Below are 21167 nucleotides of genomic sequence, written 5' to 3'. Positions count from 1 at the left end.
TTGTAGTAATGATTTATGCCATTGTTCTCCCACCTGTAAGCCTTCCAGATATGCAGACTTTAACTCCCATGAGAGTTGTGTAGTATGTCTAGCTTTGTTTTAGGCCAGAATGGATAGGCATGGAAGAACAAGCCAGGGAATTGTTATCTGAGGCAAAGTCTCCAATCACACCCCAATTCAACCAATAAAAAACAAGTCACTAGTAGCCGAATCTGACTCCACTGATGGCAATAGATAAATGACCTTTACTGCATCAAAGGACATAATGCTACTGTGCCTTTGAGAGCCTCAAACCAGCCCTGTCTATACATTGAAATGCCTGGGTGTGCTGCCATTCTATTCTATTCCTGGGCATCTACTCCCCGAGCTGTCTGAAATTAGTTTGCCTAATGATGGGGACCAATCCTCATGCTTGCTTGCATTTTCTACATATTTTCAGTGCTACTGAAGTCTATGTTTCAAGAGGGATGTCAGTGTTTTCCAATGAGACCTTTATTTTCCACTTTCCCCTCTCTATAAGGAGGTCAGCATATTTATGATAACGAGTTCCAATAGAATAATGAATTATATTGCATTAATGTTCTCTTGAATGGTTGTAATGTTGTGATTACAGACAACTCCTGATAAGCTTATTTGTGATTCCCATTCTTATGCTTCCCATTCTTGTGCTTTCAATAGCAACTTAACATACATAAATTAATTTCTCTGTTTACGTCAGGTTTTCCCTTTAAGTTAGAAAAACTTATCTTAATTTCTGCATCCCACAAACAAGCTCACTTAGAAACTTCCAAATTCTAGGCTGCAACTAATCTACAGGATTCATTTTCTCCTGCATAATAATTTCAAATTCAATGTTCTTACAATATAAACAAACTCAAATGTAAAAATGAATTTATATGAGAAATACCAAAAAGGAGTATTCTACATTTTGTGCTTGCCTATTAAGATATATTTATCTCAGGTTTTGTTTTCTAATGAACATATATAAGTCAAGTCAGTTTCACTTTAGTATTAGTTACTTTCATGTAAACATATTGTCATATTAAGTGACAAAACCTAGCCAATTTGGGGTCATCTCAAAAAAGTTGGGCAGACTCAAAGCTGATTCATACTTAAAAAAAGAAATCACCAGCAAATTCCAAGGCTGTGAGAGAGACTAGGAAGCTGAAAAAATGTAGAAGAGGGTAATGGCAGTAGTACTACAAACCAGAAATAGGAACATAGCATATAATTTATTACCAGTGATCTCATCATCTATCACAAATGATAACATTATTATTTTATTATGTTTTTATCCACAAGGTCAAGGTAATCCATGGTATCCCCCATTTTATTATTATTATTTTTCCTGTGACATAGCTTAGACTGTAAGATATCCAGTGAGCTTCATGGCTATTTGGGGATTTGAACATGAATTTCCCCTATCTTAGACAGCACTCTAATGACTACACTATACTATTTCTCATTGCACTGGGGACATTTCCATGAATATGTGCATGTGTTAAACATGTGGTTACTAGTTTAATAACTATCTTTAATTTAAATCTTGGAGACACTTTACATAATTATTTTGCTTTCCAAACCCATTTTGTTCTAAGCAAAAACATATGATGTATTGCTCTTATTTCAGTTACATTTTCTCAGCTGAAATCCTTGGGGTATGATCTAACCTTCACAGTACAACCATGATTTCTTGTGACTAAGTTAAGCAAACAAGAACACACTGATCGACCTTTTAACTTCCCTCTGATATTTGGTCCCCACCGTCTTACATTCTTCTCCATGCATACGTGAAATTTCTGATGCATCCCCTATGACTGCTAATATTTTTCTTCAGAAGAGGATATAAATGCTCTTTTTGCTTTAAAGTGGCAAGTTCTTCTCAAAAGAGAAATTTCAGTGCTGCAGTGAACATACAAGGTTGCTTTTGCTTTTATATTAAAACAGAATGATTCCAGACTTACAGATAGCACAAAGAAAGTGTAAGATGTTTCAAAACTTTCAAAACAGTTTAACTGTGTTCTGATTTTTCATTATATTTGATACCTCTGCATTCAGTAAGGGAGGAAAGAACACCTACTCCCCTTTTCCCACTCTCACAGCTCTTTATTTCATTTTTTGGCTGGTTCAAATGGAACTTGCTTTCAACTTCTGCAGAATTCCTCTTAGAATTTTATAAAAACAGTTTACTAAACAAGAAACCTTTTATTTTTTAATGGGAAGTAGTAACATTTAACAGTAAAAAACATGTCACTTTATTATTTGACAATATCTCATTTTCTGACATTTGTATGCTGCCCAATTAATCTCCTCTCGATGGTTAACCATAAAACAAGAAACACGATAATGTTAAAAGTCATGTTGAATAAAAACGATTTCATCCATATAGTTATCTACTGAAGGCAAATATCTGCAAATGGTCAGAGGACTAACAGGTTCTTATCTTACTGTTTTCTCTTGACAGCAAAAATGTAGCAATATGCAAGTACGGCTTCCAAAAGTCACACTATGTCTGTTCATTTTGAAACTGACTAGAAGGCAAACAATTGTTGAACGACAACAGGAGTTTACAGGTAGACCTCATTTACTGACTACTCATTTGAACTACTGTTCAAAGTTGTGATGGTGCTGAACGAGTGGTACTTATGACTGGTCCTTGAAGTTTCAGCACCCCCATGGTCATGTGCCTGTGATTCAGGCACTTGGCAACCAGCTTACACTTACAATGGTTGCAGCATCCCATGGTCACCTGATCACCATTTGCAATCTTCCCTGCAGCTTCCCCCAAACAAAGTCAATGGGGAAGCCAGTAGGGAAGGTCACAAGTCACTCTGGTAAGTCCCCCACCTCCCTGCATACTGTGCTGTACCCTCCTTCCCTTGGCCTCCCTGCACTTGCACAGACCCACACCCTCCTTCCTTCAGCCTCCCTGTGCTCACACGGAGTGGCACCCTCCATCCCCTAAACCTTCCTGTATTCACATGCACACGTGCCCTCCTTCCCTCAGCCTCCTTGCGCTTGCATGCATCTGCACCCTCCTTCCCTCAGCTGCCTACCCCAGCTCACACACAGCCTGCAACAGGGCCTCCCTTGTATGGCAACCCCGTGCTCCTTACCTGGGAGCTCCTTACCTGAAGCTCCTTAACATGCATCTTGGGGTTGCCTGGATTGCCATCACTAAGCAATGCAGTCATGCGATGTTGCACTTTACAACTACATCACTTAGCGATGGCAATCCTTGTCCCAATTGCCATCATAACCCGAGGACTATCTGTATTCAAAACAAACATGGTATTATGAAGATCTATGTATACTCGTTTTATGTATACTTTTCTTATGAAAACAGTAGGACATTTTCCCAAGTGACAGCATGCACAACTCTCAGAGGAAGTCACTGATATAGAAAAAACAATATAAGAAAGTCAGAAATAAACCTGAGTTTTAGGTGGAATGATCTGTTCATATATTCTAGGCATGTAAACTTGAATGTTGTAATTTTGTGCCCACTTATGTATCTTCTTGATTTCAGTGGATCTAACAAACTCACAGAGTTGTTCTAGAGAGCCTTCTTCTGATTTCATTATGCTTGCTTTACTATTTTTATTGCTTGCAGTTTTATGGTCAGGTGGTGTTGTTTTCCGGTTGTTATGGTTGTTATGTCATGCATGTGTTTCCTGGTTATTAAAATCTATGTAAGCCACTGACAGACAGACAGATAGATAGATGATAGAGATAAATAAGATAAATACATACAGTAATAAGCACAATATTGGGCATAGGAATGCTTTACAAAGAAATTAAAGAGAAAGTCAACTTATATTATCAGCTAGAAAAGTAAGCAAGCCGTAAACACACTATTTATGTTACAGATATTTTTACATGTTATTTCTGATGTTTCATGCAAATTCCTTGCCAAGTTTTCCATACAGTGGATAGGGTGGGGGACAGGGTTACAAAAATCACATTGTACGGACTGCATTTTATTCATTTTTTTTATTAGTGTTGGGCACACAATGAGTCAATCAGTGAAGCTCAAGCTTTGAAAAAGAAAAAATCAAACAAGCCAAACCTCAGAACAGACAGATGAAAATATTTGGATCATCTTATCTATAAAGCAAGCATTACTTCATGCTTAGCATGAATCATCTGTAACATTTTCTACATATGTAGGTCTGCCATGCAGTATTTTTCCAACAGTTCTCAAGAGGAATATGAAGACACACTGGCAATTTTGCTGCTAGCATCAGACTGTAGAGATAGTCTTAATGCTGTGTCCAAACATCTCCCCTAATTTCCCAAACAGTATTTTCCCTTGTGGGAAAAAAAGCTTATACTCTTCTGGTTCATTCTCAGAGTACTTTAGAATTCCTTTAGATTTTCTTTTGGGGGGGGGGGAATTCCTGAGAATAATGAATCATTGCTAAGTGGAGACAGGTAATGCATATATAATGTATACAGTATTATGCATGTCTACAGGACTCTGTATCCAAGCTGCACAACTTTCTTTGAAAACAATTCTTGTCAATATTTTAAGAATAATGTCATAGAGATATTTTGGCACAGTATTTTAAAATATCAGAATAAATTCTTTAAGAGGGAGAAAGTGTCAGATTGCTCATGATCTGTTGTGGCCCTAACTGGAGTCACAATTCTTCATTAAATCAAGCTGTAGATTTTTCTTAATTTCCAGTATAGTCAGGTTCATAAATACATTTAACAGGTTGCAGTACTGCTCAATTAACATCCAATAAAAGATTTGACACATTTTTAAATATTAATGGTGATTTTATTGTGACATATGCTTTCTGTACAAGATATTATTTTGATCAGATGCACCATCCATGGTATCTCTGAGCAGGAGCTGCCCCAAACCACTTGCTTTCTGAGGCAAGAGGATGATATGTTCCCTCCATGATCCCTCCCCTGCACCCTCTTGCCTTACTGACAGCAGCATCACCATTTACCACCCAGCCAGACAAGTACCCAACTGCTCCAGAGAGACCATTTGGAGAGGATACACAGCCTTTACTGCATCCATCACTTTAGGATGCTCTTAGAGCAACATATAAAAGATAGCCTGCCAGAATGTGAAACAGCTGCAGAAAGTTGGTACCATAAAATATTTACATCTGTCCTAATCACCACCCAAAGTGATGGTTTCATGGAATCTGACTGAGAGCTGGTAATATCCTATTAAATTGTTTTGAAAGATTACTTGGCAAAGGTGTCAAGCCAGGATAGGGAATGTTTGCAGGTTCACCCTATACTGAGAGGGACAAGAAAGGATTGTGGCTGTCTGAGCACTGAATTAAAGAGACCACAGAGCTGGGATTCATATTGCCCATATTGCTATCTCTGCCTGCTACAGCACAGGCATACATCTGCCACGACACCTTTAAATATGACTGAGCTAGCAAATAATTCAGACAGATCCATTGTCAAGGGAATTGGCACCTGCTGATACCTCTTGCCATTCTATCACAAGGGCTACAGTCTTTGCAATTATTCATATTTTATAACAGTTTATCTCATAAATTTGAATAGAAAGATAGGGAAAATGGCTCTGAAACACAGCAGATGAAACAGCAGATGAAAAGTCTTAAGAGGAAAGCTGTGGAAAGCTTTGTCATATTGAATTGAATCAAATAGGTCAACACAATGCAATTTATTCAATTGGATTGATTTTATATTTCATCTGGGCACTAAAATTCTCTATTGTATATGCACAAGAAAATCAATTTTCCAAATCAAATCAGAAAATAGAATTGATCCTAATCAATTCAATTTGATTTTACTTCCTGTATTGAACTGTAACAATGAATGTGAATCAAACCAAACTGATTTTCTGAACTGAATCAATTTAATAAATTAGATTGGATCTGATTTGTATATTTCTTGTTACAGGCAGACCCATTATAAAGGCTGAAGTTCCTATCTGGATTAACTCCTCTATTCTGTTAATGTTGCATATTTTTTTAAAAATGAGCCACATATGATCACAAGACAGTGCTTAATATATAAAACACAGTTCCATGGTTTGGTGTTCTAAATTATCCTTTAGGAAGGCAAGGAATAGAAAATAAATCTTCCATCCTGTTATGAACATTGAAAGGAAAATGAATGTTACAATTCTGCTTTTGCAGCTGAGGAAGGCTTGGTGATTAGTGAGAAAAATACAATAAATACACCTTGACCTATATGGTTTTTACAGTATTTGGGAATCTTAGCTTTTTCAAAGAAAGCCTAATATTTTTCAACTAAAAAAGTAACTTGGACAAACTAGCAAATTACCTTGGCTTACTTTTACATGTGATCCAAATCAGTGATTTCTAAACTGTTACTCAGAACAAAAGAAAATAGATACATTTAACTGGGAAGAGATGCTTCACTCTGCTGTTTTGGCCATATTTTCATAATGGCCTCTATAGGAACTATAGAGTTCAACTAAGCAGTAGTTGAAAACTACATGAATGCTTTAGCAGAGAAAAAGCAATGCACTTCACAGAAATGTGCTGTTTACCTTTCACCTCAACTGGCAATTCAGTTAAATAAATGAAGACAGGATGGTCATCACAGAATTGCTAGACTGTTTCCTTGGTTATACAGGAGAATTGTATTGTTCTAAAATAAAATAAAATATAAAAAAGGAAGCTACGGCCATCCTTCTCTGCCATTTTTATTCATTTAAGTCAAGATAAAATATAGGCTATAGAAAACATTTGTAAGTTTAAACATGAACTCTGCATGGGTCCTGACCCTTCAGCTGGATAGTATCAATTCAGTGCTGCACATAAATAATCCCCAAAAGATCTGTTTGCTCTGTTATTACGGTGCTTGTAACAAATATGCCATTGCAGGGTATACCTTTTTGTGCAGACAATGCCATCTTGTTGGCTGAAAACCTGAACGATTTACAGCAAATGTTAGATTGTATGAAGCAACAACTGAAAATTAATCAATGTAGTTGTATTTGACAGAGAAAATAAATTGAACAATTGCAAGATATATGTAATAATGAAAAACTATAGCAAGTAGATAAATCTGTACACCTTAGGCAGACTATTTCCTAAAGATGTAGAAATGGATGAAGAAATGTTAAGACATTCAAATACTGGTGGAAGTTTGGAGGTGGTATGTGATCAATTATGAGGAATGGAAGTTTACTGAAAGAAATTAAAATTACCATGTATACATACACGTTTGTTTTTATATATAAGGAGAAACATACAGATAAGCTGATGGGGCATGTAAGAAGTATGTGTGGTAAAATAAGAAGTGGCATGGTGAAATATGAATGGATGATGAATGGATGTATTGTAGATTTAATGCAAAAGGGAATGACCATTATGAAAGACATACATTGAAGTGGTTTGGTTATACAGAGAAGATTAATGAGGATGAATTTCAAAACAATGTATGAAGAAAAAATGAATCAACTGAGTGAAAAGGGAGGATTGAGAGACTAGCGGTTGCATGGAGTTAGTAAAATCCTCAACAAGAGAGCAGTACGACATTTATAGAAGCAAATGGAAAGAATGAAGTAATCTATGACTATGATGGAAGCAAGGAAGTATGTAAGGTTAGAAATGTATAGAAAGTGCTTATTTTAACGTATTCCTAACAGTATACCTAAAATAAAAAAGCTACAACAATATCAAAAATGGCATATATGAAGAAACAGAACATGAAAAGAAAGAACAAAATTGAATATAAAAAAATATTTAGAACATTAGGTATATACAATATATTAAATAAGTAATAACTATATGCAATTTATTGCACATATATAGGAAACTCACATTTTAAACTATGAATTTAATGTTGATCAAATATAATAGCATTGGTCAGTCTTTCTATTATATCAATAAACAGCCAGTTCAAAGATACAGAGTCAATATATCTTCAATGCAGAATTATAAGTTTGGAATAGTGGTGTTTTTTTAATAATGCAAAAAAAAAAAAATCTAGCTATGTTCCATACTTGATAAATCCTAAGTGGTTTATCCACTGATAATTTCCAAAATTTTGTATATAAATCAACATATTAACATATTTATACCTTATTTCTCCACCCAAGATCAAATGAACAGTAAACTAAAATATATGAATGTTAAACTAAAACAAGAAAACCAGAGAACAGGCTCAAATCGTATCAATGTTTCTTCAAGTATACTATATTTACAGCATAAAGAAGCTGTAATCATTTTAGAACATCTGCTGAAGTTTCTAGTAAACATGAAAAATAATGTTTTGAGATCATCTTAAATCATAGGTAACTTATTTAACATTCCCATCAAACACATGAAAATTAATTTCTTAAAGTAGATATTCCAAGTTCTAGAAGATCACCAAATAGGTATCTTGATAATAGTTTTCAGCTGGTTTAGGTTTAGAATCCTCAAATCACTTATCAATAAATAATAAAAAAAAGTATTGCAAGGATTTTAGGAGTTCATTGTGAATGGTGAAGTAAAAAAAAAGTTGAACTGACTATATTTTCTTTCAACAATTTAAGCAGCCCAAATTCTTGCAAAACATCAGATATTTTGAAAGACTGAGAAACAGCAAATCTAGGGTTTTAGTACCATTTCCTGCCCAAGTATTCCAGGAAAAAAAAAAATTACCTGAGATTTTCATTAGGATTATCCCTAAAGGTCAATATTTCATGTGAACAAGGATCTAATTTTAACTTCCTTAATGTTCCAAATAGGTCTTGTTACCTTTAATGGTGAAACAAACATCTCAATTTTTGAACTAAGCCTTTGCTTAGTATAAAAGGAATGGAATAGTAATTTGTGCCTTTAGTGTTTTTTGAACAAATTTATTGGAATTTCATAAAGAAATAGAAGTCAAAACATAAGCCAATGATAAAGTCTCCATCTTCATATGAAAATTACAATCTAGTTGGAGAAAACCTTGGGAAGGAGGGGCTGTAAGGTATGGAAAGGTATGGTGAAAAGAGTGCAAAAAAAGATATACTGTTATTTTCTAATGTCATATCTCATGCTTTAATTTCCTTTGCTTAATATATATATCTTTGTATAACATTGCTTATCTGAAGACACCATTAAATCTTAGTTTTACAGTTAGGAGTGACATGTTCGTATTTCTATCCCTGTATGATTCCTTCTTTGGTCCATCTCTTTAGAAGAAACAGTGCCAGTAATGTGCTTCGAGAGTGTAAGAGCTGAAACATTTTAACAGGAACAAAGGTTGATTCTGATTTAATTTCTCTAAATGTGATTGGTACTCTTAAAGCTGTAGCCATCTGGCCCTACTCTAGCAGCAAGAATGATTTACAAAATAGCCGTCTCTCCCTGGGAATTGCCAACGGAACACCTTTCTGGATATGAAAATTTGAGATCAAGTAAAAACGTTCAGAAATCTTAACCTTATGATAAAGTTGTTTTAATATTATCAGCTAATGTAATGAAACCAAACCTAAATCAGAAATTTAGTTAAGCAGATGCTGCAGATTTAATGCAAAACCTTAAAAACTTGAACAAGTTTTAAAGTAATCACCTCTGCATTCCAATATGTAAAAAATACTTTCATTATGTTTATTATAAAAATATAAATGTTTCCACTACAAATCATTTTACATTAGTAACAGGCCATCTATAATTGCACAGCATAATATACTAACTGAGTAAGTAATGCGTTGAAATAAATGTTAAAAGTAAATGCAGATCTGTGAGTTCCAATCACATCTATACATCTTGAGTTATTGGATTCTAAAGTATCAGCAAAGACTATGTTATATGTTAACAGAAATAAATAATACACATAAAACAATATTTTTAGGATACAAAATCAATTATATGGTACATATTATTTGTAATGACTGTGTTGCTTTTTTGATGTAAATAATCAAAGGCAGATTCTGTACAGGAAGATGGCCACAAAAATTCTATTTCCTCTACTCCACAGTTAAAAATTTTACACTGCTAAGTTTACATATGTACATGGGATTGGGGCTATAGAATGCCATTCCGGCATACAAAATTGTAAGAAAGAGAAGCCTAAGAGCTGTTTAAAAACCCTCCTGGGGGAAAAAGAAGCAATTCTCCTGAACAAACAATGATACCCATTCCAAGTAATTAGCATACTCAAAATAATGTTCCCTGGTATTACTAGACACTGTGATAAAATTAAGAAAAACTAGAACTTAAATTTAATTTGAAATTTTGATAATGAGTTTTTTTTTCTTTTATAGGAACTGAAAATTGTCTCTAGGACCATTTTTCCACATTGAGCAAATCAGTTCTATTATTTTTCTTTTACTTTATTTCCTACTGGCTTTAATATTTGCATTAAGGCATTTAGATTGATTTTTAAGAGAAGGAAGATGTCACTATTAGTATGAAAATATTAATTTAATCCAATCCAAGCCCTTTCAGAACTTTTATATCCATTCAAAATATTTAAGAAGTTGTGTACTTCTCTATGCCAGCAAAATATCATAAAATATGAAATCATACTGGAGGGATAGTGAAATACAGAGATGAGCAAAGAAGTTCCATGTATAGTCAATATTTTGCAATGTTACTTTATCCATTTTCAAATATGATTATATACTACTTTAGATGTCATAGTTTCTGCAAATGTTGGATTACCTTAAAATAATCATTGCTATTTACTATGAAAAATGATCTTCAAAGAAGGCCAAATAGAGAAAAAGGACATATGAATAGGACTGGAGCTTGTTTAAAGAAGATTTCATATCCATATCCATATCCATATCCATATGCTATCTTGTAATAACATCATTACTTTATATATATCGTAACCAGTTATTCAGAGTGAAGAAATAATGCTTTCCAACAGATAGCTTCTAGTGTTACTAATAAAAATACATGGTAGGGATGTGTCTGTGTGTCTGTGTGTGTGTGTATGTATATATGTATGTATGTATGTAGGTATGTATATATTCCATTGAGCAAGAAAATGAAAGAAGTACTGATTAACACAAGAAGCTAACAAATGGAAGACAATGTTGTTTGGACCCTTTTCTACACAAGAACATCCTTTTCTGGAAGCACCTAAGAGTTTTTCTTTTTTCTTTTAATCCTAGGGCAACATAAGCAAAGAATTCTACTACCAAGTAACCCATCAGTTAGTTAAACATTTGATACACTCCAAAACTATCTGAATACTGCAATGTTTAAGTACATGCAATTAAGTAGTTCCCCAAGAATATTCCCCATGTGAAATAAGATTGTTATATGGTTCTCCATTGAAAATGTTGTGCATGAAATTCTTCACATTTGTATAGGAGGAAGTGTATGTTTGTAGCACTCTTGTATGCACATCAGCTCCTTTGTAGTGGGGTCTTTTTATTAGGAATAAAATCACATGAGTTTTACTGATTTTCCCCCCCCTCAAATATTGTTGACAGCCAAAGTTTGAAGAAATTTGGCATTTGGCAGTCATTAATCCCAGTCAAAACCTATATAAATATAAACAAGAGGAACGTTTTTAAAGGAAATAAATATGCATTTTATATATATATATAAAGTTTTCTTTTTTAAAGAACACACCCAGGACAAATATCTGTGAAGTATTGCCTTCATTTTCACCCAATTGTCATTCAGGTTTATCATCCACAGTCAAAAACAGAATATTGCAAGGATATCATTGTAGGTATGGCTAGACAAGTCTGAGGTATTATCCTCAAATATGCTTACAGGAATTATTTTAAAGAAATAAAATGCTAGGTGCCTATCCTCTCCTCATATTAAAAAAATACTGTTTAATGCTGCTGACAATCATTCCAACCACAGCATTACATCCACTGTTTCTTTTGCCTTTTATGATATTCAGTCCATTAACATTTGAATGGCTTAAGGTTACATGGAAGGAAATAATTTTTTAAACACTTTCTTTCTTTCAAATGCATTTTATGTTTGAGCAGTTCATTATTACTATAGGGAAGTACCCCTCCTTCAAGGATAAGAGATAGAAAATAAGTTTTTCATTCCTATTTTAAGGCAATTGAACTCAACTTTATGAGTCTCTTAATGGGCTTGAAATTTCACATTTGTTGCAAATTGCCCCACTTTGTTGCAACAGTGCCTTTTAAGTCTCATAATTTTCCATGCATTACCAGGACATTTTCAGTAATTTTTTCTCACTTTCTGCAGATGGGTCCCAAGTGCCAGCATTTGGTAGTTTACACAGGAACAGGGCCATTCTTTGTATGCATTTCCAGAGATTTAATACTGCTAATAAGTTTTTTCTGTGGCCCGACAATCGTCACACCAACTTTTTTCATGTCACTGAAAAATAATAACCAGAAAAATAAAGCTCTCATAAGTTTTTTTGTTTTTGTTTTTTTTAAATTTAAATAAGAGGCAATGATTCACATTTTTTTAAAAAAATCCACAGTGTAAATTGAGATTACCTTTCTTTGATACTGCTGAATATTGAGCTGAAATTTGGGAAGGAGAGGAAAGAAGCCATTATGGGCATTTCTAAGTGCTAAGAAAACAGTCCTCCTTCTTTGTTAGTATAAATGGAATTGGGCACATATAGCCTTTAGAAGATTGAGGGCAAATATGATATGACTCTTCAAATATCTAAAAGAATGTCATCTAGAAAAAGATCAAGACCTGCTTCCATTGTTTCAAAGTCCAGGATATGGGACAATGGATCCAAGATATAAGACGGGAGTCTCCAGCTGAATATTATTAAAAAAAAAATAAAAGAATTACAGGTAAAGCAATTCAGCAATGGAATCAATTACCCAGACAGGTGACAAATTCTCCTGCAGTAGATGTGTTCAAGCAGATGCTGGACAGCTGACTATGAGGGATGCTTTAAATTGGATTCCTAAACTCATCAAGAGGTTGGTCTTGACACCCTAAATAAACCTCTCCAATCCTAAACAACATAAATGCCTTGAGAGCTGTAGAAACTATAACATCTGTAAAGAACTTTCAGATCTTGGATGAGTTGACTGTTATGGCCAAAAAGTATGAGTTAGACATGGATGGCAGCTGTCCTGGAAGTCAGTGGCTGTCTAGTATGAGTTCTGTTATTATGTGGATTCTATAGCATAAGCCTTGCTGATAACTATTGGCCTCTGGATGTTTGATGAAAGTGAATGAATTAATCCATTGATACTAGGTTTCAGATATGCTAATACCTTAATCCTCTGGATGACTATGTACTCTAAATTAGAAATGTGAGATGTGCTTTGGTGCTATAATAAAATACACAGACAAGATATCGAAGTGAACAAAGCAATATTGGAAAAAGATATTGAAAATATAAAGTGTCATATTTAAAAACACATTTAAAATCCCTAACACATCAAATCCACACCTTAAAATAATTACAAGTTTCACTGCATGGAATTATAAGACTCCTGTCACCACAAATATACAACTCCAATGGTTATTAGCAGCCTGTAGATTTTTCAGCCACTAAAGCTTGGGAGATCTTGGTTTCAACCTCCAATTAACCAGGAGGCCCACTGTCCATTTAACTGATTTGAAGGGTTTGGGGGAAGAATAACTGGGGATGAAGAACCAATATAGATCTTGCCGAAGTCCTTGGTGACAATGTATAGCTTCTACTAGCCCACAGAGGGAATATCTTTCAGATCCTCCCACACTGTTTTCCCTTTATTTTGAGATGTAAGGATGTCATAGGATCTCCAAAGATTATTTTCCACTGAGATCCTATCTCCATTTCCAAAATCAGACTTCAGCCCTGAATGTCTATAAAATGTAGACTTCTGGGATACCCTCCTAAGGACCATGAGATTGCAGTCTTAATTTGGGAAATTGCATGAGAAATGCAAAAATATGTAATAAAATATCTTTAATAAAACTTACTCTGAGGAAATCTTGGCTATTGTATCACATGAACTGTATTCCACTCCTGTGAATATGTCTTTGCATTGCCCTATCCGAATACCATTGAGCCAGTCACCTGTTGAGCGGAAGGGTGAAATTTCAATGCTACTTTGGTCCAGTAGGAGATTTGATGGCCTGGAATAAAATGAAGATAATAGTAAGACAGCAGAAATATGCCAAGATTCAGCTTCAAACTAAATTTAACGTCAGTCCCAGCAGGTGATCTATTTGTGTTAATACATTGTAAAATGCACACAGGTGGCAAGGTAAAAGATATTCAGTTTTTTATTGGTTCAATGCAAAAAGTCAGAGGTTTCTAATTCTTCTGAACAGACAAATTTCAGCTGGTCAAAATGTTGCAGCCAAAGTGCTTGCTGTGCAGTCATGGTATTGTCTCATTACACCATTGCTATAGGAGCTACACTTGTTACCAGCTTGTTTCTATATTCAATTCAAGGTATTGATTAACACCTATAAAGCCTTGTAAGACTTTGGCCCTGGTATCTTACAGATGGCCTGTCCTATTGCTCACACGAACCTGCTGAAAGCCATGTCCTATCAGAAGATAACAAGAGGGGGCATGGAGACAATTTACAAAGATATTCTCTTGGTTAACATTTCAAGCAAAGGATGAATAATTATTCCTGAGGCCCATATTTGGCTTCCTATACAAAAGTGAAATTTAATTTCATGTTTATATTTATTAAAATATTGTATGTAAAAATTTCCTCCTTCTATATTTAATAATTTCCTCCTTTTTCCTTAAAATTTACGAAATTTACAATTTGGGAAAGATCTCTGGAACCTGCGTCCAAAACATTTATGAGCTATAAGCTGATCTGTGGCTATATTTGTGCATTTTTTTCTAAAAAAGATTAGATAAAAAAGGAAAAGTTAATGAGAAGCTCTGTGCTTTAATGAGATTTCTTAATCATCTTGCATCAAAACATAATAAGATCTGTTTTATGTATGACAAATGGGATCATTTTTCTCTATCATAATGCCTCCTGCCTCAGACTTTTCCCCAGCTGTGGCATTTGATAAAAACTCTTGAAGTTTCTAGTTGACTTTGCTCAAAATTCTGCTCAATATCTTTTCCTAAACAACAACAACAGCACATGAATGAAAGAAATCCAATGTGAGTGAATTTTCAGCAATGATATTGCTGAAGGAAGACATAGAGTCAGTCTCTGTTTTCTTTTTAATTCTCTGTCCTTTCCTTTTACGGCAGAAGCTGTGAGGCATACAATAACCTTGTGTCAAAACTGTTGACTCTAATATGAATTTCTGCCACCCAACCAGCACTTGTTCGACTGCCACTACTAGAGGAAATGATCCATGAACACGGCTGCCAACAGCATATTACTAGAGAAGGTAAAGGACAAGATTATGCCTTCTGCATTCCACATCCAGATGCTGACTGAACAGTAAACTGAATCTTACTTCTATACCGGCAGCATCCAGTGTATCACCTGAGGGAATCTGCCTAACTTAGGGGTGAAAAGGCAAGCAGAGTGACTCATGCAGCTTTTTTCTTCAAAACCTACCACCATTTCCCAGCCACCTGGCACCTGAACCTACCAGCCTCATTCCATCTAATAATGGGCTGGCCATGTCCAAATGCCATAATTTCTCTTACTGAATTCCCCCTTGTCTCTTCACACAGAAAGTTACAAAGCTATTAAAAAGTATTGGGTGGCACATGAAAGATTGCATGTACAGTATTACACAATTATCAGTATATTCTATGTTTCTCTTTCTCTCTAAGGTATGGAAACCTGTTGGGTATTTGCAGGTTATTATAAACATTATGAATGTGTTTATCATTATTATTATTACATAAATATGGAAACCACTATTCTGAGAATACCATTAATAGAACAACCTATAGAATTGTATCAACCTCTGCAGTAAAAACCAGAATGTGCCCATTTAGGTCAGTTCCTAATAGGCATCTCTTTTAATATAAGCTGATGTTTAGAGTTTTAAATGGCTTGTGACTATTAAGTAGCGGAGGCTAAAGAAAGCTTTCAGTGGATATGCAATTCTTCATGACCACTTATTCACATGTATCTCTGGATTTCTGCCATTTTTCCTAAATTACCATTTCAAAAACAAGTAACAAAGAAATTTCACATTAACTATACCAAAAGCAACTAGCTAACTCCTGTTTGTCTCATGAAAATGACACTTTTAATTTACAGTTTTCCTGAGAAATTTTCAGAAGGCCAAGGTGTACATAAAGCCTGAGAAGTTATGGTTAACCTATCTTGCTCCTTTTATTTCAAATAAAAGATGCATCGATTTAAGCAGCTAAAAAAAAAGAATAAACCTGAGAAAGAACAGGACAGCAAGATAATAACAATGTGCACAAACTAAATAAAACTTTTATGTTTACTGATATAATTAAGACTAAAATAATAACTAATTTTAATTCAAATAATCACAATAAACAGGATTGTAAAACATCATTTTCCTCCTTGTAGGATGTTGCAACAAAGCCAAAATGCTACTTTCCTCCTTGGAGAGGACATCTGGACAGTTTATCAATGAACAGGAATTTGTTTCTTGCTGTGAACAGTCTGTGATGTCTACTCATGAGCACCAAGGGAATGCAAAGCTTTCAGAGCATCTGCATTCACTAACTTCTAGCCCCCCTCTCTGATCCAGCCCCTAGACAACAGGTCTAAACATGAAATTTATGGGCTGGGTGATATGCACCATAAGCTCACACTTTTACTGGACAAATTAGATAGACTGCAATGTGTGCAGCTGTAAATGATGTCCTGCAGGGTTCCACCTGATCTTTCACAGCTTTTCATAAATCAGGTCCTACTAGCGTCAGACTGCAGCCATTAAAAAGAAATCATGGAAATTACATGTTTGCTTACTGGAAGTGAATGAACTTCGCTCAACTTATTTCTCCCACTCTATTTCTGCCTTTCTTCTCTCCCACTTACTACATTTTTAAACTGTTCTCTCTATGGTGGTGCACACCTATAAAGATTTTTTTCTCATTGCTATTCAACAGGGCACTAAGCATAGTATGCTGCATATGGTGCTCATAAATAAAAGGACAGCAGCCTACTCAACACTGAGATTCCAGAATATATGTTCTACCACCAGTCTTTTGCAACTGGCTTTTATGCACTGACCTATTGTGTTAACAGCTGGAATTAACCTTGTTCTTCTGCAGGAGAGCCCTGGTTTGCTGTCATTAAGATCGATGTTGCCACATTGCAAAGAATTTTCTGTTGTACCATATCATGTCTTGAAATAAACATATAAATAGTAATGAAGCTCTGCCTCCCACTGATATAAATCACTGTTCTGAATGCATCAGCTGCTCAGTGAGAAAGAGATATCTCTATCTGTAACCACTACCATTAAGCCTTGCTTGTGTTGGAGAGGCAGCATTATGCTACTAATAAAATGTAATGCAATTTAATTTGATTTGTTATGTACACCCACTCCAGAAGACTTTGGGCAGCTTACAAAATCCAGAAAAACAGTAAAAACAATTTAAAAGGTTAACACCCACATAAATAGGCAGCTCAACTAGAACAATAAAGAGTGTAAAAATACAACAGGGGGCCAACCTATGCATAAGAACCTCATAAATCACAGGTTTGTCAACAAAGCCAGGTCTTAAGGCTTTTCCAAAACTCCAGGAAAGTGGGTGCCATCCATAACTCTGGGGGGATGCTGTTCCAGATGGTGGGGGCCATGACAGATACTGGACTAGGTACTGGAGGGGCTTCTGGGTTTATTTTTATTTACTTGATGGACAGTTTTCCTCTACTATACTGCCATCCTAAAGAGCAATCATGGTCATGGTGGTCCAGGAAAATAATCCAAAACACTTTTTCTTCATCTGAAAGAGTTCTTAATTTACTTTATTGTTTTGATACAACAGGGTACTGCTAGCAGTGTTATATTTCTCTACCACTTTGCAGCCTTCCTGCTTGTTCCTTCTTTCCAAACCGAAACAGTCCAATAGGAGGAGTTGCTTTGTGAATTGTGCAATACTGGTGGGGTGGAAGACTCCTGGAGAGATGATTATATGAGGACAGACAATACACTTACACATAGTCCTCAGCCACTTCATAATTAAAATAAATATAAAAACCCTACACTCTTCCCCATAAAATACAATCCAGTTTACTTTTAAATTAAAAAAAAAATCCTTAAAGTTGTATGCAAAATATTATGGTAGAAGTTGCAACAAGCAGTATAGCACACATTAAAATGGATTCAGAGAGAGCTGTTCTGAGAATAAAGTGGATTTAAATTATATTTAAAGTGTGTGTTTGCATTGATTTCTGTATGAACCATGTCTTATCCTGACAAAAATGAGCAACAGTTAATCTTGGATCCCCACAGATTCTCACTACAACATGGAAATAGACATTTCAGACAGAATTTGGGCATTCCCTTCTTTTTTCCAGAAGTTGATTGTCAGAGTGGAGTTCAAATAAGGTATGGAAATCATATATATCATGGCTTCTAGAATTATTTCCAATTGCTTAAAGTAGTGATCAGAGACAGTAACTGCCTACCTGCCTTTCCTATAGGAATACACTAGAGATTTTTTTTGTCTATGCAGTCCCCAACTAAATCACATCCATTTTCAAACCTGATCTTTAATTTGCCAGCTTTTTCCACCACACCAAATTTGGTCCCATTCTTGTCAGTCCTTCAAAGTAGAGCAGACTTGAACACAAAAGTTATGAATACTAAAACTACTTTTATTATAGGGTTGCAGTAACAGAATCTTGCAACCCTAAATGTGCCTCCCCACCCCCTGCCTTTATCCTAAAGACAATTAGGGAGGGTCAAGTCTGAGATGTTTTCTCAAAATCCATTCCTGCTTTGGACTCAGATTTGTCTTATCTGACCATTACCTTGGTCTTCCTCATATTCTTCAAGGTTATACTCACAACCCATTACGATTCTGTTTGGTATTTGGAGATATATCTTGCTAATGAACAGGTGGCAGATGGACAGACAGACATGATCCTTAACTACTGTACATTATTTTTTAAATAAAAAAGGCTAAATAACCATAAATCCTAGGGAACACAAGCAAGTCCAGCATTAAGCCCAATAATGTAACACATGACTACAGCACAGGTCTTCTCATGAGAAAAGGTTTAGTCAAAGGTAATGACCTTGTAATGACCTTGTGATTTTTGTGAATGACTTAATGGTTAGCTTTATAAGTACATAGTTTGGAATAGCTAGCACTAAAAATGACATATTTATATATCAGACTTTAACCTTGTCCTTTCTACTGACTCTGTTGTGGTTCTGACTCTTAACCCTAGACCTCAACTTTGGATAATGGACCCTATTAGATAGTTCAACCTTCAAGTGAACTCTGTGTGTGTAAATATTGGCCTAGCTTGAGACTCTGCTTTATGTTGTCTGTGAGATATTGTGGCCTGTGTTTATGACATTATTAGGTACTTTAATACTTAACCAACCAGCCATGCTGAGACAGGACATAACAGATAGCCCTATCTTCCATGATTTTATCTAATCCCCTTTTAAAGCCATACCACACAACTCTGAGAAGACTAGAAGCTTTTGTTGATATAAGCTTCTTTCAGAAGCCATGCTGTGAAATTGGCTTGTTAAATACAATTAAGATTAACCATACTTTGTTGCCTTTTAATGAAATGACAACCTGAAGCTTACTCTAACCAGATTTGAGCAACTTTAAGCAGCCATAGTCTTGTGATGAATTCCTCTTCCCTTGATTACTAGATTCTTGAGTAAAGATGCTTCAGGTTTTCATTTCCTCTGTTTGTTCATTTGTTTAGTAATGAATTTGATTTACTCTATCTGAACCCTTATGGATAAATAAACAATTACTCGTTGGGTTTTTCACATTTTGTTGGTTCTGAATTTTCAGAATTCAGAATGATATTATCAATCAATTTAACTTTTTAAGAAAATGGGCTTTTGGGGAGTGGGTAGGGAAGCTATGCTTTTTTCTCCAGTTAAATGAAAGACTTTAATTGTAGCAAATTTCGGAGTTAGAATCACTAAAATTAAAAAAAATAATAATGAAAGAATTTGTGCACTTGCCTACTTCATAAGAGAAAAAAAAAGTTATTCTGTGAATGGAGTTAGGGATCTCTTTCAACATTATATTCTTGGTTGTGAGTTGGAAGACTGGATCTATATTAATGCTAGTTCATATATCATACTAAGCCAGAGGTGGGCAGATCATATAGCCCCAATTGCCTTGGGCTGTTACTAATATTGCCAATTTTGAGCAGCAATGTTAATCATCTTACAATTAATTTTCAGTGTTGCAACTTTGTTAAAAATATACAACTTCTGCTTCCCCTACTAATTTTATATAGCCATTCTTGTCCCTAAATTCCCTTTGTTTGGAACCATGGCTTAAAATATAAACTGCAACTTTATATACTGTATAAAGAAGAATCATGTCTTGCAGTTTGAATTTTTGTTCTCTGCATAGTTAATCAGCTGTAAAGTGCTCTTTAATCATGCTAATCCTTGCATATACTCCACAGGTATTTGTTGAAGGAGAGCACTGCAGAGACATCTCCACCTTTCCCTCATAAAGAAGGAGACTGGGTCATCCTGCCAGAGATGCTTTATAGGCTGCATGTAGCTACAGCTAATGGATACAGTAGCCTACTATGTCACATAAAGCCCTGTCTAAAGCCCTGTCTAGCTTGGATTCATGTTATCTCAGAGAATACCTCATATAATATTTCTCTCTTTGCTCACTGTGGCAATCATAGAATTGTAAGGTTACTAGGGGTCTTGGAGGTTTTCAGTTCTACCCCTTCCCCATAACAGAAACCTCATATCATTCCAGGCATATGTCTCTTTAACTGTCCCACTTTGCCTGAGTACCTCCAGTGATGGAACACCTGTGGCTCCAGGAGGCAGGCTGTCCCACTGCTTAATAGCTCTCACAGTCAGGAAATTCCTCCTTATTTCACATCTGGACTTCCCACTGTACAGTTTCCACCAACTGGTTCTTCTTCTACTGTAGGTGCCATGAAGAATAAATCTACACTCTCTTTCTTGTGATAGCCCTTAAGTTTTGGAAGGCCGCTATCATGTCTCCTCTTAGGCTCATCTTCTTTACCCAGTTTGTTTCACTATTCTCCAGAGGATTTTGCTCCAGGACCCTCACTATCTTTGTACTCTTTCTAGTTTATCAGCATCTTTCTTGTATTATGGCAACCAAATATTCCAGGTGCAGTTTGACCATTAGAGCTTAGACTGGAATTATCACAATTTGAAGAGGTTCTTCTA

The 21167-nt window shown here is 35.3% G+C and overlaps 1 protein-coding gene across 2 annotated transcripts in view; it reads right to left on the bottom strand.

Moving 5' to 3' along the window:
* Positions 1-6500: 6500 nt before the first annotated feature.
* The window catches only part of EPHA3 (EPH receptor A3), a 229741-nt gene continuing 215074 nt past the window's right edge, over positions 6501-21167 (bottom strand). For both annotated transcript variants that reach the window (XM_088144517.1, XM_088144518.1), the window contains exons 16-17: positions 13842-13997; positions 6501-12278 (exon numbers count right to left, since the gene is read on the bottom strand). In XM_088144517.1, coding sequence (XP_088000643.1) covers positions 12173-12278; positions 13842-13997 — 262 coding nt within the window. In that variant the 3' untranslated portion in view covers positions 6501-12172. The remainder of the gene's footprint in view (positions 12279-13841; positions 13998-21167) is intronic.

Source organism: Python bivittatus, unplaced genomic scaffold (genome assembly GCF_059951505.1).
Source record: "Python bivittatus isolate LINGU-HERP-01145 unplaced genomic scaffold, Pbiv_v1 ctg000350_np1212, whole genome shotgun sequence".
NCBI classification, from domain to species: Eukaryota; Metazoa; Chordata; class Lepidosauria; order Squamata; family Pythonidae; genus Python; species Python bivittatus.
This window is presented reverse-complemented; position numbering and strand designations above follow the sequence as displayed.